We start from the raw sequence: 26,865 nt of genomic DNA on the forward strand, positions 1-26,865 counted from the left end.
TAAATGCTGTTCTAATGTGCATGTAGGTAACATAATTTACAATTGGGAAATTATTTCAAACTTTCGTAATCATGCTAACAATCTGCCACCATTTATATAGGATTCCCAAAAAACAAATTACAATAAATATGCTGCAACTAAATTAGCAAAAGAAAGCTGCAAATTTCCAATATTTCACAATGTAAATACAGGAATAACAGGAAGGTACTGAGTCTGGATCTCAGCCAAGAGAATCGGACAATCGATGTGATAAATGCAAATACAGATTTTACATGTTTGAATGCAGGACTACAATGTAATTTGAAAACAGCAAAGCTTGTTATACAGGGTGTCCCCCCCCCCCAAAAAAAAAGGAACGGCATACTTCCACTACCTTGAGACTCGAACCACCTGGATGGAGAATCTTTTAAGAAGAACTACCGGTATGATACCAAGACCTCCCGATTCAGTCAAGTAGTTTTTGCTGCAAAGCCTATTTTGTGACCGACATGAGCGTTATACAAGAAGCTAATATTCTTATTTTTTGTGAAGCCATTATCTTTCACGTGGGTATTATTGCATAACAATTAACCGCTCTATCCTATTAGGATAATGTGCGGTTTAGTGATTCGTCGGGACACAATGACTCCTGACCTTGTTTCACAAAACAGGCTTCAGAACAAAAAACTACTGGACCGTACCGAATCGGGCGATCTTGGTATCATTTTTTCTTTAGAATTCCCATGCATTGGCACAGGTTGATTGAGTTTCAGGGTAGCGGAAGTACGCCGTTCTTTTTTTTTTTTTGGGGGGGGGGGGGGCAGGCATTCATATAAATGTTATTACTACTCGAAAAATACCAACTGAAATAATGTTCTCGAAACCATCCAATTTAGTTCTTTTTGCTTAATTGACGTTTAAAAATATCCAAAGAAATTAGGTTACAAGAAATAAGAAAAACAATCATGTTTGCTTTTCTCATCTTAGAAATATAAAACAGCTAGAGGAAACAAATGAGAGCTAGGGTGTGGAAAATGAGATGAGGGTTTCGAAAATCTAGAGAGTGTAGTAGAACCAACCACCTACAGGTTTAAAAGTTTGGATAAGTTTAACAACTTCTTACCTAAAATGCTGTTCAGTTCGTTGAAGTAATTGCAGGAATATGATTTGTCCGTCTGCCTTTTCGACACTGTTTCCCTGTATCTACGCTTGAGGTAACTCCATCTTTCGTGGCATTGTTCCGCACTCCTGCCAGACTTCAATTTTGCCGAAATGCCGTCCCAAATGAATCGGGTATGCACGGCGTTCCCAAATGCTGTTTGAGTTTCTTTCTGACCGACCAGCTTGATAAGCTGGAAAGTTTCGACATGACTCCAGTTACTTTTTCTGTGCCGCATTGTCTGTGATAACCAAGGCAAGAAAACATCATGAAAACATTAATATAACCACTCATCTGAACTACAGTCACAGTGAGTGGTGACCCAGATTCGGAGTCCGAGCTGTATCAGCATACATGTAAATAATATATTAATTGTTGGAATCTTTCCTTTTCTAAAAAGAGTCAAAATAAAAATAAAAATAAAACCTTACTGTGTTGCTTCTTTCTTGGACACCCCCCCCAAAAAAAAAATGAGTAAAAAACACCTGAATTTAAAACAAAACGAGAAGCCATGAATGCTGAAAGAAAAAAAAATTGCCCTACTTCATATACCCCATATATCTTTAAAATACGCAGTTTTGTCCCCTATCCTTACATGTAGGCTACTGTGTGGTTATGTGCGTAAAATTGCATCATGTACATAGTTCCGTAACAGAAAATATAAACCTAGTAAATGGTCCCAGGCGCGGCTACTCCACTGTCTGTATCCATATTTTGTGTACGGGATGTACACTTACAGTGCACTTGACCGGCACTCACCCACAATTTCTAAATTTTTGCTGCATTCTACAACTTAATTTTCACCCGAAGTGGCGCAAGGACATGTTAGTTGTTTCTGAACAAATTCATTCAACAGATTCATTCAACTTCCGCACGCTCTGGATTATTTATAACATATGATTGGGTTGGTGAACAATCATCAATCAATCACGACAAGACGCGTCGACGGAAAAAAAGAAGTGTTTCTTACCTCTGGCTCTGTCATAATGCTCGCTTTTCGCGAGGGGCATTAATAGCCAACCTATTCACCTCCTTGTGTAAAACGACTCCGCTTGCTTTTGCTGTTTTTGCAAATGTTTTTGTCAAAATCTAATGTCAAATTACTCCACGTGCGAAACAAAATGCAATGTTTATATTTCGCTGCACGACGAGAACAAGTACCTTTGACCTTGCGTAGCGCCCTCAAGAGACAGCAACCGAACAGGTTTAGCGCTTCGATCGTCACTGGCCTTGACTTCGGCTCCACGCGAGAGATTCTTGGTCGTAGATTTTGGGGATCATCCCTATCAATATGGATCCACGTTCTGCTCAGGTACATCAAGTCGTATACATGTAATGCGAGGCCAAGTTTTAAAGTATTTTTCTCAGTGACGATTGGAAGGGTCTATGACCCCAAAGCAAGCTTTGACATGAGCCACAGTATGAACGAAGCCGAGATTTCAAAAACGCAGACCGCTTCACTTTGCAGTGGCTCTAAACATTAACAAAGAATAATCTACTTTTTTTAAAAGATGAAATAAAGTTGGGGGAAAATCAGTCAGTAGGAGTAGGAGTATTTTGTTGTATTTTGCAGGCAGGGCCTACCAGATGTCTGTATTTATTTCAGAAGGCTTGACAGCTGCTTGGAAATTCAGTGGCAGACATTGACACCAGGGAAATTATAACAGGTATCTCTTTAATTGTAACTATAACAACGTAACCGTATCATCCTCATGCAACAGGTGTGGGCAGGATTACGTCAGCCGGTGAAAACAACTATTCATTTGCACGCCAGTTTTCATCGGTTGCTATATGTGTATTAAGCTGGCCTGAGGTCGACCCACGATTTGCTTGGAACCGTCGGCATTAAGCCCAAAAATTATTCTCAGGTTACAAAACTGACAAATCGTGTGATTGTCGCGGAACATGTCGCAGAAGTTGAAATTTTTCTACTCTCGCGACTGGTGATTTTTTTGAGCGCCAACTGATGCCGATCGTTTTAATATCGTCGCAGTTACACTCAGGACACACAGAATCGGCGACTGAGTTGTTCCGGGCGGTCGTAGCTCAGGCACAGCTTGATCCTGAAAAGTCAGTCGCCGACTGATCTGTGTCGTCGCAAGGTCGACATGAGGCAGGCTTTATATTAATACCATTTGGCGGAGTCCAGGCTCAAGAGCCGTCAGTTTCAAGAACATAGGTGTGGGAGCTAAAGCCAAAGTAAAAAAAAAATTGCCCCGGATGTGAGCGCCCGCCCATAGCGTCATACATGCACTGTACATTTTTGTTTAAAAATTACCGGCCAACTCAGTATCTATCTTAGCGGAATTTGTTATTGATAATGAGACTCAGCAGTGACGTTATTGAGGTCCACTTTGTAGTGGGGGGATTCAGGGGCCTCATTTTCAGGGAACTTAATGCGTCTTGGTACTTAAAAAGGCTCAACTTTGCCTCCCCGAAATTTTAAGGTTTGGGGGCTCGTGCTCCCATCTACACCCCTGGTGAGACTGCCCGATGTAGGCTTGTCCTTATTGAGGTACATGTACTACATCTTGGGCAAACTCTACAGATATGACACAGGACCATATATCAGCAAAAAAGAGAGTGTGGTTCTGGAAAAAAAACCAATAACTCGAAGTTCGCCCAATAATGAGACCACAAACGAGAAAAAATTGACAGGTTCCGGTATGAAACAGGAAACAATGAGCAGTTTTAACATACCCAGCGATATAAGGATACCATGCCAGACTCTCCCACCTCTCAATACCCTTGCATTTTGTATCAGGAATATAAAATGAGAGGGCAATGTCACAGGAAATGCATACATGAAATAGAAACGATTGGGGATGGCAGGGTATGCTCCATGGGGGTCCTTCAAGTCCAATCTCAAACCTTGAAATTCCAAACCCAACTGAAACCAGAGAACCGACGCGCGAGCACATGACTATAGTAAATGATTGACTCGTCAGGTACCTCGCTTTTTTTGTCAAGAGGGGGAGAGGGGAGCATGTGCTTTATTCAGTCTACTCTCCGCCGAAAGAGGCGATTGAATTTCGGCCTGCAAGATGTGCAAGGAGTTTGGATCTGTGTGGATTGTTCGGAGATGTTGAGTTTTTGAGTGGCTGCCTTTTCCCCGTACGGTTAAGGGCTCGGTTTGTCAGCTGATGGGGCAAAATTGCATCAACGTTCCGGTCCAGCGTTTTAATGAAGTGTCTAGTGGTCCACGACCTCGGGTTAGAACCAATAAACTTTTGACACATGACATCTTTGCTGGTAACCCGTTTTGTCAAGCAATTTATTCTCTGTGCTTAACAAATTTCCGTGCTTAATCCTAGTCGCTCCATGACATTAGCCTCTGGTCTTCAGTCTTACCACAATGGTGCAGCACCAACGACTACAGCCTTCGGCCCCGATGGTTTACATTTTAACATTAAAAACAAACGCCGGCAAAAATACATTTCCAGCAGTTTAACCCTAAAAGGGCCGGGGGGGCCGAGCTGTTATAACTTTTTAGCCTCGAGCTTTGCGCATCTTTTGATACCAAAAACATAAAAACGGTATGCTCTAAGGCGGAAAGTTTGAAAGTATACCTAATACTTTGCTTTTGAATGGTCATAAGAAATAATAAGTTAATTTTGCCATCAATTACAAAATTCCAGCAGCATGTACCAATACTCAAGACGTTGAGCATGGAAGTTCGTTTCCTGTCCCATTATTATATCAATTAAATAAAAGATACCTTTTTGGTACTTTGATCACAAGAACTCATATCAGGAGCTTGCGACACCATCACGGTGTCTTTGTCAACTGGTGTTGTTATGTGGAGGCAGTCAAATCAGCTTCCCGACGTGACAAAACTGAGCTAGACGTCTCTCACACACAAAACAAAAAAACACACACATCCCGGCCCGCGGTAAACGACAAGCGGTGATGCTAACGGAAATCCTAAACGGAAAGCCTTTAGTAAACTTCTCCATTCAGAGTAGAATCAAAGAAATCCAAGTCTTTGATACAGACGGAAGGCTTTTAACAACAAATGAATCCATACGTCCAAAAACCACCTGCTCCCAAGACAGTAATGGTCCGATCTGATTAACTCTTTGAATGGAATGCGACAGGCCGTCATCCAACAAAAACCCACTCGACGACAACCAACCACCTGGGTTCAACAGTGATTTCATTTGTTCTCTTTTGTATTCGCCCGAATTGTTGATACATGAATTTGATGTCAAGCATCTGACCAGGAAGAAGGAATACATTTATGTTCCTACACATGAAGCGCCGTTCGAACGAATGGAAAGCTCTTGATCTTTTACCTTCATTGATCACGATGTGCAGAGTGTACGATGGACTGTGAAAACATGGAACAATAATGTAAATGCTTAGTTTGTGATCCTAACAATCCCGTCACTATCATAAATCTTGTTTGGCCAACTTGTGTCTTAACATTTGCATCAGTTTTTGTTATCGAGTTAAAGTCTTCAGAGTTTAACTCTTCAATTTGTATTACTTTTCAAATTTAAACGCAGGGGTCTTATGAAAACCAGGTTTTGTTTCGCTGTTTGGGTTTACCCTTAAAGTAAAGAAATAAATAAAGTCAGCCATCATCGGTATCGGAGACGTTTTGTGTCATTGGCTTCGCCGTGTGTATCTCAGCCCACCTCCCATTTGCTTCCATGTGGATTATTTTAACTACCCAACTGTGCAAGATTCGCGTAGGAGCCTTTAATAAAGTTCATATGTCAAAGAAAATGGGGATCTCATTTCAGATATAACTGTGCCATGTATTTATTTTTTAACAGAGAAATGGGCGGTCGCGATTTCAAAATGGGTATAGTTACGCCATTAAAAATATAACATCAAAAGGACGACTGTTTTATCACTTGTTTCGAACACCCTATAGAATCATGATAAGACATCTACATGCTCGAAGTGTTTACATCATATACCCAGTAGATCTCGGTTTACAAAGTGTGACTGTGAAGTACATCATGCGATGCGACGGGCCAAATTCATGAATCGGCCATATTGGATTGAGAGTGAGGTAAAATCTAATTTGTGGAACTTGTGTTGAGAAATGAAAGTAATGACGTTACAAATTTATACCAGTCTGCTCTGATGTATAATTTACTTTTTTTTAATATTAAAAATTCTCTAATGTTTTAAGCCACATTAAAAAAAAATGAAAGTGCTGCTATGGTGAATAAATAGTCTGGCACCTGTCCATTCAACAGTTCACAATTTATGAAATACATTCAGGGAACACGACAAAAATGGCTAAATTGTGCAAACAAACTTTAAGGCCCATAGCCACGGACCAAGAACGGAATTAACAGATTTGAATCAAGCCTAGGTAGTGCGCTGGAAGTGTGCGATTGGTAGGGTGGGACTAACAACTGCATGTCCATAGACCCTTTGCTTTGCAGCCATCTTTGGAGTACATGCTTTGGTACCACAGGGATACGCACGAATTGACCTCTTGTGCATTCAAAGGTAAACTGACATTTTTCATCTTATTATTAAAAATGCTTATTCACAAAATGGTATTGCGGTTGCAGTGGCTTTATGGAATCATGCATCAAACATTGCAGGGAGAAAAAAATCCATCGTTTTTTTATGTTGCTCTGGAAAACTCTATCTGGCAAGCCTTATTAATGCAACTCGGTCGCAATAATACAGCGTTGAGTTATGAGAGCAACAGTGACATGCAAAGGAAAACTGGGACTGACATCCATCCCACTTAATTTTCATATTACATTCTTGAAAGGGGCCATTGGCATCCGTGACCGCAAAATGCTTTGGTTTCCTATGAGAAAATGTAGGTTTTGCCTCGTACATCAATCAGGCTTTCACCTGATGAGCGAAGAGCAGGCTAGGGTGCGCTTGCAATTACGCCGTATCATGAGGCACATAGATTCTGTCCACGTAATTCGCACTCTGTCTCATCATCTTTGCCTCGAGCCAGGCTAACAGATTCCACAGGTCCACAAAAGCATGTGCGGACATTTTTGAGATTTTTTTTTTCTCGCCAGAGGTAATTCTGCCAATCACATCTTTTGGGGTTTTCGAGGCTTACACACAACCGTGACGTTAGAGTATGCAATCGGGTCCGCTCGATAGTCCGACGGTTCAATAGTCCGAAGGTTTATTGATCCGAAGGTACTAGGTTCGATAGTCCGAACACACGTATTTCCCATACCCGAGGGTTCATTAGTCCCAAAATGAACTAGGCCTAAGGTTCCTGAATAATCCGAGCATTTGATGCAATAGTCCGTCCGAAGGTTCGATAATCCGAAGGTTCGATAATCCGAAGGTTCGATACTCCGAAGGTTCGATAATCCGAATGTTAATTTTTATCCGAAGGCTCGTTAGTCCACTCTGACCATACCATACTTGTGGGGTGATGTTCCTTTCAGAACACATCACCCCAATATCACTCCAGAAGAGGATCTTTAGACAAAGGGATAATGGGAACACAATGCTATAACCGCACAATTCCATCTGACTGGGATGTCCGAAGATTCGATAATCCGAAGGTTCATTGTTGTCCGAAGTAAGGTTCGTTAGGTTCGTTCGAGGGTTCATTTTTGTCCGAAGGTTCGATATTGTCCGATATGAAAACAAGGTTCAATGGTCCAAAGGTTCATCAATCCGAAAGCACACTAGATTCAATAGTTTGAATTGACACAATGTTCAAGGCTGTCGATTCGGACTATCGAACCTTCGGATTATTTAACCGTACTCTATTTTCGGACTAATGAACGCTTCGGACCATCCCACCTTCGGACTATCGAACCTTCGGGCTATCGAGCGGTAACCGTTGTTATGTGGTGTCTTCTGATTCGTGACAGTCGGAAGTAGTGTTGATTTTTTTGTTGACCGTGAACAGGCTCGAAATACCCTAAAATAAAATTTTAAAATACCCGTGAAAATCTCCTAACCAGAGGATGGCGATTGTGTTGAAAGATGTTCAAAGTAGTTAATATGCGAGCCTTGTATATAGCGTTTGTGTTGAAAGTCCAGTGCCAATAAATATCTGCTTCGTCAGTCTCTTTAATTAAGAAAAGAGCGGACCGTCCAGAACGGGAATTCCCAGCCTACGTTTTAATTTTGCTGGCATTAGATTGATGTCAACAGGGAAGCGACGGGACATATGCAAGTCATTCAACGCCATACGGTGCCTGAACGGTTTGATGAAAACGTCCCACAGAATAAATACACGGGCGTTCTGCCAGACCAGCCGGTGTAAATTAAATTTGAACGAGCGTGTTGTACCAGAATACCAAATAAAACCATATTTCACTTGTGACAAAACAATGTTTTGCTCAGAATACTTAATGTCATTGCAGCATTAACCCGGGAATCCGTAGGTGGTTTAACATACGGCGGGACTGCAGATTAGATCGCTTAGATATGCAGTAAAGTATAGGCCAGTTAAATTTTCAATAAATTTCTTTTGCTTCAATGAACCATCGCGAACAAATGGCATTAAAGACACCAGATAAAATACGGTCTGTTACCTCAATCGTTGTATGGCATTTCAACTTGAAAAGGGTCGAAGCCCTCACATTTCCTTATCGATTGAATGAGTGATAGTCTAAGATAATAGCCAGAAGTCACTGTTAATAGAAAAGACGGGAAAAGCACGTAGGACAAGGCTAGCCAAGGGACAAAAAAATAGCGGCACTCGAATATCTGCACCACAGGTGTAATTCCCCCTGATTCCAATAATGATTTCATTTGAAAGACAAAAACAGGCTCGTCACGGAAGAAGAAACCGTCCCTTGTCGGAAATGGTAACCCGGGATCGGTACCCGAAGGGGGCAATATACGCTGTAACATCTAGACGGGCTTTTCATTAATATAATGGCCCAAGTGTTTACGTTAATTCCTCTGTCTTGTCTTAGGGAAAATGAGTTCGCCTCGTTTAGCAATTTGTACACCCAACTGGAGCCACTATTGAGCTGTACACACTCGACACCAAGGACACGGTCGGCCCAGAGTAGCCAACCACCGCAAGACAGTTAGATTCCTGACCATTTAATTTAAAATGTTGAATAAATTTGAGTGATACAACATCCCTGGGAGGAGGCAGGTATTATTTTCTGTACCGGCCTGCCTAAAGGGGATACCTACAGTTGCATCTGTGCTGCGCACGTTGGCCTTTTACTTATCTTTTCTTTTCGGGGTCCGTGTCAGACTTGTGTCGATATCTGGCGCCGGGGTGATGGCGGCCACAAACGACAGTATGGGCCTTAATTTGATATCGGTGAGTAGTGGATGGTTCTTCGGGCGTGCATACACCGAACGGGAACAAAACGTAGATGGGAAACGCTAATGTAGGACGGCACTTAGTTGAGCTACCCTCTCTGCACTATTGGGGTTTTTGGTTCGTCATACTACCAGTATGTTGTTACGCGAAGGTAAAACACGTACAAATCTATAGTAAATCCCGCAGGATAAGAGCATCGATTGGTAAATGTGTACATACGAGATTTGACTAATCATACACGTCGCAAGAGTGCATGACACGAGGGACTTGACCATGTGTGAACCAACCATGCGCTCTGGCGACCTCATGCTCATATGCCCATATCTATATGTCCGGTAGTAACACCGGACGCAGATAGGTCAGGCGCATTGTCCGATACGGCTACGGCTATTCTCTACACACCAATGTTAAAAAAAAGCCGTAACCGAAATAATTAACGATTTGGACGTGGACTGGGGAAAAATACCCACGGTATCATCGGAAAAGATAATGCCAGCTGGCAGTTTGCATGGGAGTTCACGAATCTGGGTCGAGTCTCCCGAGATTTTAAAGTCTTCATGTCCATGCAAGACAATATGAAATTCAACTTCCAACGACAAGAGCCTTTTAATCCATTAACGATGACGTCAGGTTGCATCCAGTCCGCGAGTGCATGGTGTAAAAACAGCGTACGCCCTGTTCAATATGCAAATCACCCATGATACCTGCATTATACGGGCGAAATGACTAACTATAGAACCTGAAAGTTGACCCCTGGTGGCGCGCTTCTGGACCCCTCAAATAGGAAAATTAGCGTGTAAAAGTCGGAGTCTTTGAAATTATTTTTTGAACATTGCTTTATAAAGAAAAATACCCTTCTAGCATCTCAATTTAGGGAAACTGAAAAATCGCATGACTCGTACAAAAATTAAAATTTATGAAATATTTTGTGGCGGTCATTGGGTAAAAACTGAAACCTAAATAGGAGACTAAAATGTGTTTTGGGACACACAGTTTGTTTTAATCAACTTGAGGACTGATTATCATTTACAAAAAAATCTAAAATGACCGTTGATAACAACTGTATTCAAGCAAGCCCGACTAAGTCTATAGAATCCATCGGATGTGGGTAGGCGAATCTTCACGTCGTTATCATTTTCGTTTTCACGCAAGTAAGCGATGTGAAAACTAACGTGATCGAACAAGGAGACCTTTGGTACGAAAGTGCCGAATGTGAAAGGTCGTAAGTGAAATTCGTTTGTACCCATCTCCAATGATTTCTCATCATTTTGTTCTTGTGGTATGCCAACTGATAAAATTCCAACATGAATGTTTCTTGTGGTGATTACGGTTAGAAATCATTCTGTCAAAAATTATAGCAAGAGAAAGGGCAACCCCGTGTAAAATGCCTATAGAAAAGCCACGGAGCTCTATTAGCATTTGGCTGAAGGAAAGTCAGAACACATTTTGGCTGTAACTGTTAAAATGCTAACACACTGTGTTAGCTCTTCACATGCAGTAAAGTAATACCGATGTTGTCAGAACAAAAGTTGTCATTCAAAATGTCTGTCCTTCAAAAATATTGATTTCTTATAGGTTATAGTTTAGAAAGACGTATAATCCACCTTTAAAAGCCAAATGCATGACACTCCAACTAATCAGTAATGGATTTATCCCGGTTCATTGAATGCATTTTCAAAAAAAAGTGCAATGTACAAGTGTTCTCCATCACAGGCCATGTCAGTTGCCACTTCATCCGGCCCCACGCTGCAGCAGCGGATGATAAATATTTGCACACGATCGATCGTCCTCAAGGAAATAAACTAATGAACATGTGGCATGTGGCCCTTCCTGTGGACTCAAAATGTTCTGCCACTCAAATGTCAAAATTTACAATTATTCACGGAAAGCACACTCGAAATCGGTCCAGGAGTCGCGGTTTAAGCGGTATTTGACGAGGACAGTCATGTATGTACACTTAGCCGCCGAGGTGTATTATTATTCAGTGTGAAGATGAGACATTTGGCGCTCGCGCTCTGTGCACCATTGGATGCTGGTACATGGTAATCAATATCCGGATAACTTTGACAGACAAGGACTCCTATAACGTCATTATTGGTGGACGTAATGTGCGAATGTATTCTTAACCTGATGTCCATGTTTAAACTCGTTTTGCTTTATGGATTTACAGTTGGTGCCTTTCCACAGAATGTCAAGTTTGAATTGTATTTAATATGAAGGGAATAATGCTTAATTTATCTATTTTGCAAGAAATCTACAGCGATTGCAAATGAGAAAACAAATGTAAAAACAAGTTGAGGTGAAAACTGATTAAGGAAATCATGAAACACAAAACATTATGAATGTAGAGTTTCCTTTAAAAAATTGTCTCGACCGAACCGCCCAATACAACCTGCGGATCAATTATGCTTGCCTTGAAGTAGTGGTAAAACCTTGTTTTACGTATTAATATGCGGAATTTTCGCGCACAGCGTCACTCACTTCCAATATCTTCTTAGAAGAAACCGAGCCTGTTCTCCTGCGCATCATTATCCGCACATAAAAGGGCTAATTGGTATGAACTCGAGATGCCTCTCCATGCAGGTATCGGTACAGTGATCTGAGGGGCGGGACGCATGCATCCGGTGCAATTACAAAGAGCAGCTTGCTGAACAATGTACGAAAATAGGCACCTGATACAATAAATTAGGCGGGGGAAAAAGGCGCCCCGAAGAGACGGGGTAACCCTAACCGGATAATTTGAGGACTTCTGTTATTCTCATTTGGTACCTATATTTGGCACGATGCTTAACTGCAGGCCGGAGGGGTTTCACCGGGTAAGGAGAACTCCTTGGTTCGGCCCATTCATCAATGACACGTCCCGTGTCCGCTGGGAAGAATAGGCATTGGTTGGGTGGATAATGGCGGGAAGGTTTGTGCCGTATTTCGGACAATTTGCGCCGTAAATGGCCTTTTTCTTATCAAATATCGGCAGTGCACTTTAGTGCGGGATTGATTTCAAAATCAGATGCTGCCATCGATGGGATGAGGGTAATGTCAGCTCGGGATATCGACCGGTTTGGCACTTTGAATAGACGCGCGTCAGAGACGCAACGTCAGATGTAGCGCCAGAAGAAAAACGGCAGACAGGTCCGATTTGATCTGCTTGTCTACATCGAGTCTTGGGACTTTTAGCTAGATCTGAGGATTTGGAAACGCTTCCGACTTGCTCCCAAGTGACTTAGCTGACACCAAAAAAATGCGAAGACAGTTACAAAGGAAAGAAACAAGAGACAAAGGAAGGCTATAAATGAGCAGTATGAGGTTGCGGGATGCAAAGGCACCAGTGGCGTAGCCACGGGGGGGGGGGGGGGCGTTGGGGGGGGGGGAGATAGCCACCCCCATGAAACCTTGTCGCCTCCCCCCCAGTCGCCCCCCCCCCCCACTGAGATTTTGAGTTTCTAAAAAAATTATCATTGATCTACATGACGCCCCCCATGAAATGTTCCAGCCCCCCCCCCCCCCAGCGGCCCCCCCCCCCGAAAAATTCCTGGCTACGCCACTGAAAGGCACACATTCGAACTCGGAGAAAAACATGTTCTTTGACTGAGAGACAAAATGAAGAAGGCCTGGTTCTAGAGACGGTGTTTTCTTTAAGATACTCCTTTTCTGGACGGACTACCCGATACAAGGCAGCGGGTATAAAGACTCGAGGAATGACACGTAATGCTAGACGGATAATTGAAAGCAGTCCTATCTTGATTCCCTCCTTCATTTGATGAGGAGAACATACGAGTCCGGGGGGAGTAACATACTCTTGCCTTCCCCCGTCCGGTTCGTCTTTCATACCGCACGCTTCACACACGTCGAGATTGACAAGAAAAAAATAGGGCAGGAAAACACGCCATTGATTTTTTTTTTCCAGAGAATGTGATACCCGTAGGATTGTTCACTCCATCCGCAAGACGTGGGAATCTCCAGATCAAACTGGTTGGGTCAACTTAATATGATGGAATGTCAGCTATTTTAGATGACGTCATTTCCGTCTACCGCGTTACCATTTAGAGACGTAGTGGTGCGTAAGGTTCGAACCTTTCACGACGGGTAGCGGGGACCGAAGACATTGATGATGACGATTCGAATTTACCAAGGGACCAGAAGCATTAAGGGTTCGGAAGTACATGGGAAGCAATATTATATTGCGATCCCAAATCCCTCTGCTGTCCTCATAACGAAAAGTCTGGACCTAGACGTGCGCACGTTCGCATCATGCAGATTTAGGACAAATAACAAAACTAGATTCCTTAAAAAAACATATTGCGCAGAATATCATGAATGTCCGACTTACACATTATGCCCATCTGTTTTGTTGTTCCAACCGGAAGAACAATCTAGTACACTGTGTATGTTCCGGTCACAGTAAAAGATTCAACTTTTAAGCAGAACTGTACTCAACAAATATCAACTTATAAACCAGTCACAATACGAAATAAGACAGTCATTATTTTCTGTGCCAATAGTAAATTCCTATACTACGCATGCAGCTCCTTGGAATTAGAGACGGGCCAATGCGCAATGTGAACGTTCATGCTCGACATGATTTTTTTCTCATACCATTACCAACCAATATATGTATTTTCCAACCACTACGCCGCCACTTGTTTTAAAAGAAAAAGCTTAAAACAGTTACAAGGCACCTGAAAGACTAGTTGGAAATGTCTCTGGCGAGACAAGTTCGTGCAAGAACGCCAGAAGGAGATCATTGTGAAACTGAGCAAGGACAAGACATTCACATCGATCCGAAATGAGGCACGTGTGGGTGAATATAATGAGAGACGTCAAACGAAGAAGAAGATCAACAGACACAGGGAGCAGATGGCAACAGAAGAAAGAGGCAGCAGAGACAATCGGAGCAGAATGAGATAAAGGAGAGGATGGGAAAAATGGGTCAGAATGTGAACAAGTGCGGCCTAGGGTGAGCACCTCGGCTAAATCACACCGTGAAGATGCCACTCCTGGCAGGTGTGACAACACAACGGTGCGTCTCCGAGGCAAAACGCGGCTTTTGCTCGGGCGATTTCCTGCACTTTATTGCACGCTTCGATTTTCTCTTCCTTTCACGTATGAAACGGCACGACCCTGACTGGCGGGCCTTGTCTACACTTCTCCGGTTGTCAGAAATTAACTCCAAACCCCGCCAATTTCTCGTGTTGGTGTCTTACGGCCACCGAGTGTTCTTGTTAATTTCTTCAGTACCGTAAGTCGGGCCGGGAGGAATAAAAGGGGATTAACGGGCAATGGGAACACGGAGTTGCATCAGTAAATAACTCAGGGCGTTCTGGTTTAGTTTCTAGGGTGTTCGGGATGAATGTTCTTGGTTTCCATACCACAGGTTTCATTTCATCAGAGTGGACTGGAAATAGGTCGTCTTCCGAAGAGAAGTATAGGTGTCGGGTTCGTAGCTCATTGGATATGTTTTTAATATAAAACCGTGCCTGATTGATTCCACAAGCGAGCTAAGGCTACCATGCAAGTCAGGTCACGGTCTACGTTAAGCGTGATTCATACCAATTGAACCAACATATTAAAGTGGTACCAAGATTACCGGGCAGTCAGTGCGATATACGACCTTGCATAGGCCTAAATATGAGCGGTTTCTGCCTTTTTACCAATGCATATAACTTTGAGGAATAACTGAACAAAACATGCTACTGCTTTATCGTTGTCGTGTTTTATGAAAAGGGTATGATCGTCTTTCCTACATTTTTATTTCGACACCAGACTTTACATTCTTGTCTTGAATCTCTTTGCTCCCTCGAGTTGGCATCCAGCTTGTTAAAAACGTCATAAGACTTGTGTAGCCCAGGGCACAAATCACATATTATTACCGACAGCATTCCCATCTGCTACAGCAATACTTTATACTAAACTGTTTAGTATTGATTTTCTTGAAGAAATCAATTTTCGCATAATTTTGCGCTTATTATTCACCTAAAACAATGTCGTTTTAAAGGTCAACTTAGCGTTTTCTATCACAGAAGTATAAGTTAAGTCCTTTACTCGGGCAAAATCATATTGTTTGTGACCGAAACAAAACTTAATATTACGAATCGAAGAAAAACTATGCAAAATATTTTGTTGAATATATTTATGCAAGATAGATCTAAATAACGACTTTGTCACAGCTTCTCAGTATGATTTTAAACTACCAGTAGAATCACTTTCAAACCAAATCACATTTTTCTCCAGTGTTGTTTGTCAGAATGTGACTATCACGTTTGAAAAGCACTTTATAGAAAAACTGCATTCATCTTATGCTGAATGAGGTTTCGATTCCGTATTGTGAAACACCTTCTGTCACACAGCATCGCTTTGCTAAACAGAGATTCAATTCGACAAAAGATGCGGTCATTGGGAATATATATATATCTATATACCAAACGATCGATGAAAGAATCGGTTTTGTTAGCATTTCAAATTTGAGAAGAACTGCGCTTTGGACGGTTGCCATAGAAATGGTACCCCGAAAGAAAAGCTGCACTTCCCTCAAAAAGCGAAGCTGGGGGTCTTAAATTACCGCGAGCGAGAGCATCAATACCTCAGGGGGTTTCAAAAGGGGGAAGACTCGGGCGGAAGCAAGCCAATCTTCGTTTGTGGATGAAAAGCACTACACAGGATGAAGAGTTACGACATGGCAAGGCCATCGTATTGAGTGTCTTAGATCTTTTTTCTCTCTCTATCTCTCTACTTTCGAGGGGTGTGCTGGGGGAGAAGAGATCGATCGCAGGGTGGTCGGACTGGCTATGAGGGTAAAGCAGGGATTGGCCGCTGGTCTGTAACTAACAAGGTTATGGCTGGCTCACCTGGTTGCTCGAATCAGCGGGAAGATTCATTGCACTGGCACCTTTTATGACGCCAATCATTGCATTGCGCTCCGTCGGGTATATACTCCCCCAAGTGCATCTAGTCTAGCGGGGAATACCTGGGGGGTAATTGCATCTGCGCTGTCATGTATGAACCTCCGCCTTTATTTACCTGGGTTCTACCAGGCCGACCACTTAAATGAACGGGAATTTGTAATAATGTGCTCCCTGCATGCAGTAAACTTCTCCCTTTTTTCAGGTAACCACACAACAGGATAAATACGCACCTCTACACTGAGATGGCATGAATCTCATAAAGATCAAGCGCAGATTCTATTTTATTTTTGACAAATATCAGGCAAACCTTGAAAAAATCCATCTTTTAAAGATCTGCAATGACAACAAACATACCAAGTTCCAAGTTCCTTACATGTTATTACATCTTCCAAAAGTGACCAGTTAAAGGTCCGTCTTACTCGAAAATAGTTTGCTCTAGTTCATTAGACAGTCTTGAGTACTAATGATACATACATGAAAGTGATCTATTCTCGGTGAAAAACCTGTCCATCCCTTCCAAAATATCTGGCAATTGTTATTTATTAGCAGTGAAACTGGATATAGGTAAAACGAGTTATTATAGGTAATTGAAGATGACGTAAACAATGCATTTTTACATTGTATTTTGAAGAGAAAGTGGTTCACATGATTTGAATGCTGGGCTTAGCAACACAATTCGGTTTCATTTATAATAGAATAACAAAATAAGACGACAAGTTTGGATTAATTTGCTCTCAAGTTAACACACTACGGTTTGACACGAGCAAGGTGTGTTTCAGGTGGTTGTCATAACGAACCATCAATCTGCTGCGTACAAAAGGAAACAACCAAAACTGTCAGGGTATTGTCCATCATTCTTAGACGGGTCAAGGCGATTATTGAATACAAAACGATTCTTCCCGTATCCAAACCCTGCATGTGCCAATTGTGTATACAAACATGGAGATTACCGCAAGTTAGCAGCAAATGCCACACAGTACAAGGTATGGATTCGCTGATCGAAAATGACTTTAAAAAACACTCCAGAAGCATATCGACTGTGACTTCTAGGCCCATGTAATGTAATTTATTTAATGCAATCCTTGAAAATAAAAAAATAATCGTGTCCTATTTCACCTTCTTTTCAATTTTCATTTTGTCATTTTCAAGGATATTGTGGTGATTTCAGGCAGAAACATCAACGTAACAGCCACTTCAGCACTAAAAGTTGCCAAAATTTTGGATATTTTGCTTTCATACATTTTATTTTCTTTGGTGATTCGTTGTTGTGTCAAAACATGGCAATATGACCATGGGCGTCGCCAGAATTTGTTTTTCTAGAGGGGGCAAAACACATCGAGGGTGGGCAGGTGGACATTTGCCCCCTCCTCCCCAACCCATTAAAGTAACAACAATATGACTTCCCATCTCCTTTTTTTCTTTTTTCTTTTTCATTTTTTTTCTCCTTTTTTTTAATTTTTTTTTTATACTTTTCCCGCGATGCCCAGAAGAGTTTGCTCATTAGCTTATTTACATGCCTGAGAATAAGCTAATGAGCAAACTCTTCTCGCAAATGTTTTTAATGTGCACATTTTTTGGTTCACAATTTGAACAGCAAATACCCTAAACTGAACAGTGTCTTCCTGAAATGACATCGCAGCAAGAGCACCCTTTGTTATCCGGAAAAGCGTGGAAATTTCAAATGTTTAAAGAAGTGTACTTCTCAATCAAGTTAACCAAAAGGGATAATAAAATACATTAATTTTAAGAGGAGTAGATAATTGCCCAAAATATGTTAGAAAGGTTCTTGTCACAAACCCTTTTGATGATAAAAGCCCGCTTGAGGCATTACAGGATCCGTGTGACAGTAAGCGAGATATATGTCTTCCATTAGAATAAAATCCAGTCGCTCGTAGATCCTTATTTTATTTGATAAGATTCTCATTTACAGCAGGTTCATTTGCGTGGATTTGAAACCAGATAACGAGAAACGACGCGTCTAGACTACATCTGATAATCAAGGACTGTGGTTAGAAATTTCAGGCAAAAGGTCGAGATATGTTAATGAAGCATTTTTCCCTTCAAAATGGTTATTCTTTTACAACATACATCACGAAAACCGAAAAGGTTTCCATTATACAGCGGAGAAAGAAGAACGCAGTTTTGTTGATAATGAACTACACATGTTTGTTTTTCTTTTTCAAAATCAGTGTAATTCATCAGGGGACTTAATCCAATATTTTTCTTAGCAAACACTGAGCGGAACTTATAATAAAATTGTCCAAACCAAATAACTGACCCACTGAAGATAAAAACATTAGTATTCAATGGGATTTATTTATCCACACTAAGTAAATAGCGTTATACCACACCGGTAACCTTTACGCAAAACCGACAACAAGTAGAACCCAATTCCGCAGACAATTCATACAGCGTGGCAATAAAATGATCGAGCTGTTGAGAATGGTGTACATATCACTTTTAAATACGACCAATTATTAAGGGCATTTATCTCACGCCAAAACATGGCCTTTTAGATCGGTCAGCCATATTATTCAGAGGTTATTTTGGTCACCTGCCACAATAGTTAAAGGACATTTCTTTGGTGATATTGCGAAATGATACACAAAAGCGTAGGAGTAATACTTCAAAAATGGTACGACTTATAATATCTCGATCACTATTGATTTTTTAAAAGGTTGATGTACTGTTCACCAATTTCATCAAAGACACGAGTACTTTTGAAATTTTTCCAAGCAAGTCTGTACACCACAAATACAATCCATTTAAAAAAAAGTCAAGCATTTACCATATTTATAGAAATAAACATTATGCAAAAGTCGTATAAAAAGTCTCAAATCTAAATGTTTATTTTACACAATAGACAAAATTGTTGATAACAGCTGCTATATATTTACGCTCATGGGTCAAAGAGTAAGGAAACAGACTCAATTGTTTTTGCCCGAAGTAATAAATCATTGCAATGTGTAATGTGCAACCTAAATCATTTAAAACATTTTTATTATATTTTAGATACATGTCCAGCATGTGTATATTCAGTCTTGGTGGATTACAATTCATATTGTAAGGTGGAATTAAATCTCAAAAATGAAAATCCAATGTTCTGATTCTTGTTCATGTTCATAATTTTAAATTCCAGAGGCCACCTGTTTATGAGTAATTTCCAAAGGGGTATAAGAAAGAACTCTTTTATCAGCTGACTTACAAAAGGAACCAAAGTGATTATTCAACGATTCATAAATTACAGAAATATCGGTAATATCTATCGAGCAGCAACAAGCAATCTACAATGATTCCAAAATGACCATTTCAAGTATTTCACGAATTTAAGGTAATCGCATGCCGTGTAAAAAAAATGTACGAAAGTTTGAAATAACAACCGAAACAAATTCACCGAAAAAAATACAAACCAAACAAAACAATATGTCTCACCCGATAAAAATATCGTACGAGCACCGTCAAACAGTACGGCGACTTCCCCTGGTCAATATTACTGCACTCTTGACATTTTGTAAACTACTTTGATTCACCCGTTATATTTGAGTTGGATTGTGGGGTGCAAATAGCAGACGAGTCAAATGCGCGCAATCAAGACGAACAATCTTTGGCGGCTCGAGTCCCCTAGAAAATGGGAGGAGGGAAAAATAGCGTTTGCAAACATGCCACGCTCGTTTACTGACCTGTCGCTATCCATATGAAATCCTTGCCGCGAAAAATAGGCCGGGTGAGCAAGCAATAGATTTTGTGACCAAAATGTTAAACGCTCGATGAGACGTGTTCGTATTTGGCACTCCATACCATGCCGCGGCACTCCATACCATGCCGTTACACAAAATTGAAAATCGGAGTCTAGATAATAAAAACAATTGTTCAAAATACGTTAGAGTATTTTCCGTATACAGGTGAAAATTATTTCGGTAAATATTTCACTTTTTACCGCCACTTATCTTTCATATCATAAGGAATTCAGGGGTTCATGAATACGATATGGTTGGTCTAGACAATGACGTCAATCGGCATGTGTCTTCCCTGAAAGACTTACTTCAACAATTAATCAAAAAACATCCACCGTCGTCAATTATAACGTAGGCCTACACTCCATTCGTACAGCCCACAGAACCATGAAAAAAACCCAAGATGCCAATTTGGAATTCTTTCTGAACTTAATTCGTGTGGTCACTTGCGCTTCGAAATCTCGTCCAAAGAATTTAGAAAATTTCGAAAATAGTAATTAAGTTTTGTTTTATCTACGATTTCCGAAATGTACTTCTAAATTAATGAATACACTTTTTATGCGTGACGTATACATCACAGTGAAGAAAGGAGCAAGAGGTATTAAGTCTTTGCACATAAATGACGACCTTTCTCTAAGTTAACAGTGAACTGGGCAAGCAATTGATAAATAATTTCGGGTTTCAAAACTAACGTCACGTAATCTTGTTTAATCTTTCGCGATGGTAACAAAGCGCGTCCGCAGTATAACCATTTGGACGTTAACATGTATAGACAATAAACGGGGGGGGGGGAAATCCTGATGAGCATTACACTGTAATTCAAGCGTTCAAATCCTTCGGATGCCACCACAATCATCGAACATAATTTATGGTAGGCTGGATCTTATCATCTTAATCAGAGGATTCAAAAGCCTTCGGAAGCAAATGAATTGTGAACATTGTATAACGAAAAGCGACCCCGCTGAACGACAAAAGAGAAGAGATGAATGAGTCATCTTCATCTGCAGGTATTAAAGAAAACTCAAAATATATTAGATTACCGCTTTGACTGATATCAATGCTGAATACACTGCGCTTGCATCCTTCGGACTAATAAAACCAAGGAAGAGGGCTGAGCGCAATCACGACAGCCAATGTCTCCGCGGTGCCACTAAGTGATGCAGTATCCCAGGCATTTAATTCATTATTTTTTTGCAATTTGCCAGTGGTATTGCATGTAGGCGCGATGCTCGCCGCGAAGTCATTTTTGTCTGGATTCTAATTGCGATCAAAAGATCTCGAGTTACGAAGCTTCCAGATTTATAAGACATTTTGGCCACTAAAAAAACGCGGTACCGGAATGAGTCGACAAACACGTAATGGATCAGTTAGTTGAATACCAGTGTCTATCAAACTAAAAAAAAATTGTAGTGAAAGTAATGTGGCATCATTGCGGGTGCCTGAAAATTACTTGAAAACCTTATTTAAAAAATCGTAACACTGTGTAAGCTGATCACTGGACAATAATCACCGGACTTTTCGTCAAGTTGCAATATTAATTGGCATATTTATACACGGCCTCAGTACACTGTTGTGAATATTTTCTGAACCGTCCTATTCTGTCGCATTGATGAACAATAAGGCTCAGCGGATCGCTGGCCTTCAGCCAATGAACAGACTTTTACAATTTCACATGAGCTCGACCCGCAGAAAACAGAACAAATTAATTGGTTTTCAACCGAACTAGACTGACAAACCGTAATATACATGTGATCAGAAGGAACTAAATGTATAATGACACCATGTCTGGTTGTTTACATAATAGAAGATGGGGAAAAAAGTTGGGAATCGAAGTTAGCACAAGGCCTGGATTACGGTCGAGTCGTTTGGTTATTCGTCCCTGTACAGATAGCAACGGTGTATTTCAGTACGGTGTCTATGTAGTCCACAGCTACTCGATGTGCCCAAGACTGAGGTTGTAGGCCCTCGTAGAACCCACAATAGCCACCTCGAGCGGTGGTGGCAAGCATAACGTCAGGTAACGTGGTGAAAAGGTCATAGGGCACGAGGTCACTTGGGTGAACTGGGTCGTCCGTGCTGCTAAGGCAAAGCAGTGGCGATGAGATCTCGTCTGCCTCTCGCAGCGGATTGTTGACCTCCCAGTAGTTCTCCATGCTGGGCAGTTTATGGATCTTAGCGAAGACTGTCTCCTCCAGACGGGCCAGAGACGAAGCGCCAAAGGCCGCTACCGGATCGATGACCTCGGCAAGGTTACCAGCATGCCGCTTGAGTAATAGCTTGGCCCGCAGTAACGCCAGCCAGTGGTACGGCTGGGACATCTTACGGGATTTGTACAGCTCCTGGCAGTCATAACTGGGTGATATGCAGACGGCAGACGCAAGATCAGTCGACGAGCCGTACTCGCCAAGAAATGCGATCAGGAGCCCTCCACCAGCCCCGACGCCCACGGCGCTCAACTTGGCGTCTGGGTAGCTCTGGTGAATGTACGTTACCGCTTCTCGCAAGTCTGACGCGTCCCCGTAGCTCTGTAGCTTGGGCGTGGTCAGAGGGATACCTCCATGACCCCGCCGGTTAAAGACCATGACCCGGTAGCCTTTCTGCAGGGCCAGCCAGGACAGGTCCGACACACTGCGACAATCTGTATTCAAATCCGGTACGATGATCATGATGGGGCTGTTCTTGTACAGCGTCCAGCCCGCGGGTCGGGCAATATCTAGCGCCACTACGCCGCTATCGTCCATCTGTAGGTACTCCCGGCTAAAGTTGACCCATTTCTGGGGTAACAGGGCCACGAGGAGGGTCTGCACGTGTGCACTGCTTGCCCAAAATGTCGGGAAGTAGGTTTGTTTGAGGGACGAACAATGTGCGCGGAGATACTGGGACAGGGGTGTATTCCGGTGATAGAGTTTAGGCGGAGCGAGCGTCTTGGGCGAGAAGGACACCAACCGTTTGATCCACCGGCCAAACACTGAGGCTAAGGCTACGAAGAGAGCCAGTGTTCCAAGTAGCACGGCACTCATAGAGTGAGTCAGGGCGGTCTCTCGTAGACCGCTGAAGCTATGCCTTTGGCTTCCGAGAACACTCCCACCGCCGCCGACACCAGCTCGCTCGCTGGCCGCCCCGAGAGATGTTAGGCAAAATCCACGCTGGTCGTCGCTGCAGTAAGCACTCGGACCACCGGCATCATTCATAGTTGCCAACTGTATACGGTATCCCCGCAATTAGCAATGTACACAGAATATAAACTATCGACGACTCCTGTGAATGTTGCGATCGAAATACGTGTCAGGGCGATGAAAGCACGGATTGACAACGGTCAGCAGTTGGGAGCTGGTCGGTTCTGCTAATGGATGTCGATCGTCAGTAGACACGTGATTTGAAAGTTTCTCTCAAATTGCACGATTTCTGGGGGAAAACATGGCGCATATGTTATCCACATTTCAGAACACTCGATATCAATATGTCCTGCGCATAATTACTTAGGTTGTTTCATGTCAGTATTGTCAAGTAGCTAAAACGTATTGACATTATAGTTAATTGTTGCTGGTATAGTATTTAATACTGTGCTCGAAAACTCACCGCGATGCGTAAAAATTCATGTAAACGTCGGGTCAGGTTCAGCTGCCATTAAGCCAAGCTCGAAGAGGAATGCCTTAAATGAGCGTGGAGGTCATTTTTATATACCTTCCCCTCATTTCAATTAACACCGTGGGTTTATCCAGATGAAAGCGTTTGTCATTAGGTTGCCCACATCACGGTAACCGCTGAGTGCTCTGCTCTGCAAATTGTTGTCAAGCAGTCCTCCTGCCTGATACGACCAGCCGTCAGGCACTGAAGAAATTCTTCAATTCCACTGGCTTTTTTTCTTTGGTTTCCGGAAAGACTTAAACGGCCGAGATCAGCAATCTTATCGGTTCGGCATCACAACAGGAAGGAGCTTGAAGTCAGGGGAGTTTGCGCGACAAATGGCAATGCCGTCAGCTTCTGGGACTTGAGTCTCTGGAGAAAACAATCATGATCACGAGGAGACAAGACCAACAAAATCCACTGTACACTTTGATAACAGTGTGCATTTGCTGCTGAAGATGTTGAAGATTCTCCGCCGGCCGGCAACTCTCGCTAATCTTCGCTAATCATCGTGAATGACGTGAGTTCAAGGATTGACAGATCTTTCCGAAAGTTGGATGATGGATGAAGCGAAGTGAGGACGAGTCGGGTTTTTTTTCAGATAAAGATGGGCATTGATGCACATAATCGAAGAATTCGCGTCGTTCTATCTGGCGAGTAATCTAAAGTCTATACGGTGAAGCGAATGATCGTGATGTGTGCAATTCTTTCTGGTTAATTCTCACATGCATGGAAAAGCGTTTGAACCTCCAGTGGAATCTCCAGTTGTCACATTAAATGCGCAGATATATCGCGAAGCAATCTATCTGGTCCGAAATAACACCGGCTGAAGTCGAGCGACACATTACCAAATAGGGTGTCGTATGTCCGGAACCGTCAATCCGAAAACAAGAGTTCAAGCAATTTAGAAAGTCAACACGAACGTCACTTTATAGACCCAAGTGGCATACGTGCGTTCATAAATGTACTCCCCCGTGCTAGTGTTCCGTCGCCTCTTCACCCTTGCGAGTGCTTTTTGGCTCCAGTGTCGGCGCGGCGCTGTTGTTCTTCAGCCGTTGACACACGAGCAATGCCTTTCGTTCGTCGTGGAGCATATCACAGACTGTGGACGCAATGATGTCACTCGCTGATTATTACCATCCCAGCTTGTTTGGGGTGGGACTTGCGTATCTGCGTCTCCACTATTGGTGCGGTGTGACATCAGCAACAGACCACCTCGCCTACACGGTGCGTCCAACATGCGACCGGCCGGTTACCAGAGCTGCGTATAACATCCTCATCATGTAACTTTGTGCACGTCACGGGCACCAATCCTCGCCTTAGCAGAATTAGACGAGACGTTACGTATGCTTACAGAATTCAAACACACACAGTAAGGTGCAGGTGGTACTCAAGACTTGATACATGTGGATTAAGGTACAAAGAATGCGTACGTAGAGACAGCACCTGAAAAATCGGTCAAAAAAACCGAAACCGAATATCAAATGTGTCCATCAGTCGCGCGCGTGTGGATTAGGTATGTGATTCCGTACGTACATGCTCAGTAGCTCTTCACAAACTGATGCATTTTTTAGTAACATCGTACACCGCCTTGCTGTCTCCTCACCGCGGCGTGTGACATCAGAACGGTGCTCGGTATGAAGCACAGGTAGAGAGTGTCGATGGGCGGAGCTGCTCGACCGTGGAGCTGATTGGCTAAGGCCCGCGTCGCACGGCAGTGAAATCGTGACTTGGTAATAATTGGCGCTTTAAACAGGCGAACGTTGCAACATCACATTGGGGAATGCTTCAAAGGACACGGATAATGAGAGTGTGTTTGGGAATGACAAACAGAGCTGCCAATCGTGCTATTGTCTCAGGGAAGCAACTAATTGGCAGGATGAAAACAGGCGTGTACTAACGCGTCCATCAGAAACATAATGGGAAATTCACATCTGCAGCTCATGAACGCGATTATTGAACCGCTAATATTTTACAGGCCTGTAGGATTATGCTGTGTTTTAAATAAATGAAAGAGATGCCCATTGTCACGTGCCAGTGAAGATAACAGTTTCAATGCCATTTCTTAAAAAGGAAAATCCCCCCAAGCAAGGCTATAAAAGCCACTCTTGGCAAAGGGCTAGAAAGAAAAAAAAATATGAAAAAAATAAAATAAAAATAAGCAGGAAAGCTGGAGCTAGGAATTGTCATTCCTCTTAAAAGAGCCAATACAGTCATTAGTTTCTTAATATAATTATGCCAAGAATTGACGAACAAAATAAAACATTGGCTTACAGTGTGCCAATTTTTTTTTTTTTGGGGGGGGGGGGTCATCTCGTCCATGCCAGATTTAATAGTTGTGCACGTAGTATTAACATACTCCGTTGGGAAATGTACATCTAATCTTCTTTTTCACTGTAAGGTAAATATACACTAAATTAAAGCAGGAAACAAGAGGAGCGTGTATGTAGGGAACAAAGTATAGCCATAAGCGCATGGTAATTGCTTCCAACGTTATTGTATTGCGCTCAATTCTGCCTGATTGACTAAAAAGAAACAAAAACATTGGCTGCATGCCCTTTGTAATCATAACTAAAACAACGACTCTGTACTGCCACAACGAGCTCATTTAAAAAAAAAATGAATAAAGCTTTAAAGTGTTTTGCATTAATAAATATCATTAGAGAATGACTCTACATGTTGGATCAGTTTATTTGTAATAAAACATCGTTACAACTTCTTTTAAAAATATGCAAGAACATTAATCTGCACACAAGTAAGACCATTGTTGTTAAAAAAAAAAATTGGCTTGAAAATTATCTAGGAGATGACTCCAATGCTCAGACAGTTTATGCATAGTCAACAACCAATGTTATGTTATAAAAACATAACGCTTGCAAAAATTCCAATCGATAGCCACACTATGCATCGATCTGTTGTTTTCTTCAGCTACAGGGAACTCATGAATTAAGCATGACATCGAACCCTGGGGCGCGGGTTAAAGGTCGAAGCTATGGCAACAGTTACACTTGTTTGGTAAGTATAGCCAGCCTGCCGACGTTCAATGACAAGGTTACTGTGATGCGAACACGCTGAAAGGTATTTTGCCCTTAACCTTGCCGTGGAGTGGACCATTACTTTTACACTTGAGAGGAGTTTTCTTTTATCAAAATGCCGTATACTGATCATTTTAGACATTATGCACCGTTGATTTCATCCATTTAGCCGAGTACACAG

The 26,865-nt window shown here is 42.1% G+C and overlaps 1 protein-coding gene across 1 annotated transcript; it reads right to left on the reverse strand.

Annotated features, from left to right (window-relative positions):
- Window positions 1-20,825: 20,825 nt before the first annotated feature.
- LOC119730888 (protein ABHD15-like) lies at window positions 20,826-25,207 on the reverse strand. Its single transcript, XM_038203953.1, has one exon. The coding sequence runs from the start codon at window positions 23,211-23,213 to the stop codon at window positions 21,873-21,875; it is 1,341 nt and encodes a 446-aa protein (XP_038059881.1). The 5' UTR covers window positions 23,214-25,207; the 3' UTR covers window positions 20,826-21,872.
- Window positions 25,208-26,865: the final 1,658 nt, after the last annotated feature.

The sequence above is a fragment of the Patiria miniata genome, unplaced genomic scaffold (assembly GCF_015706575.1).
Source record: "Patiria miniata isolate m_02_andy unplaced genomic scaffold, ASM1570657v1 HiC_scaffold_22, whole genome shotgun sequence".
NCBI lineage: Eukaryota > Metazoa > Echinodermata > Asteroidea > Valvatida > Asterinidae > Patiria > Patiria miniata.

Bases quoted from the DNA above. Each gene is read 5' to 3' on its own strand.
- LOC119730888 (XM_038203953.1), bottom strand. From the start codon at position 23,213: ATGAATGATGCCGGTGGTCCGAGTGCTTACTGCAGCGACGACCAGCGT.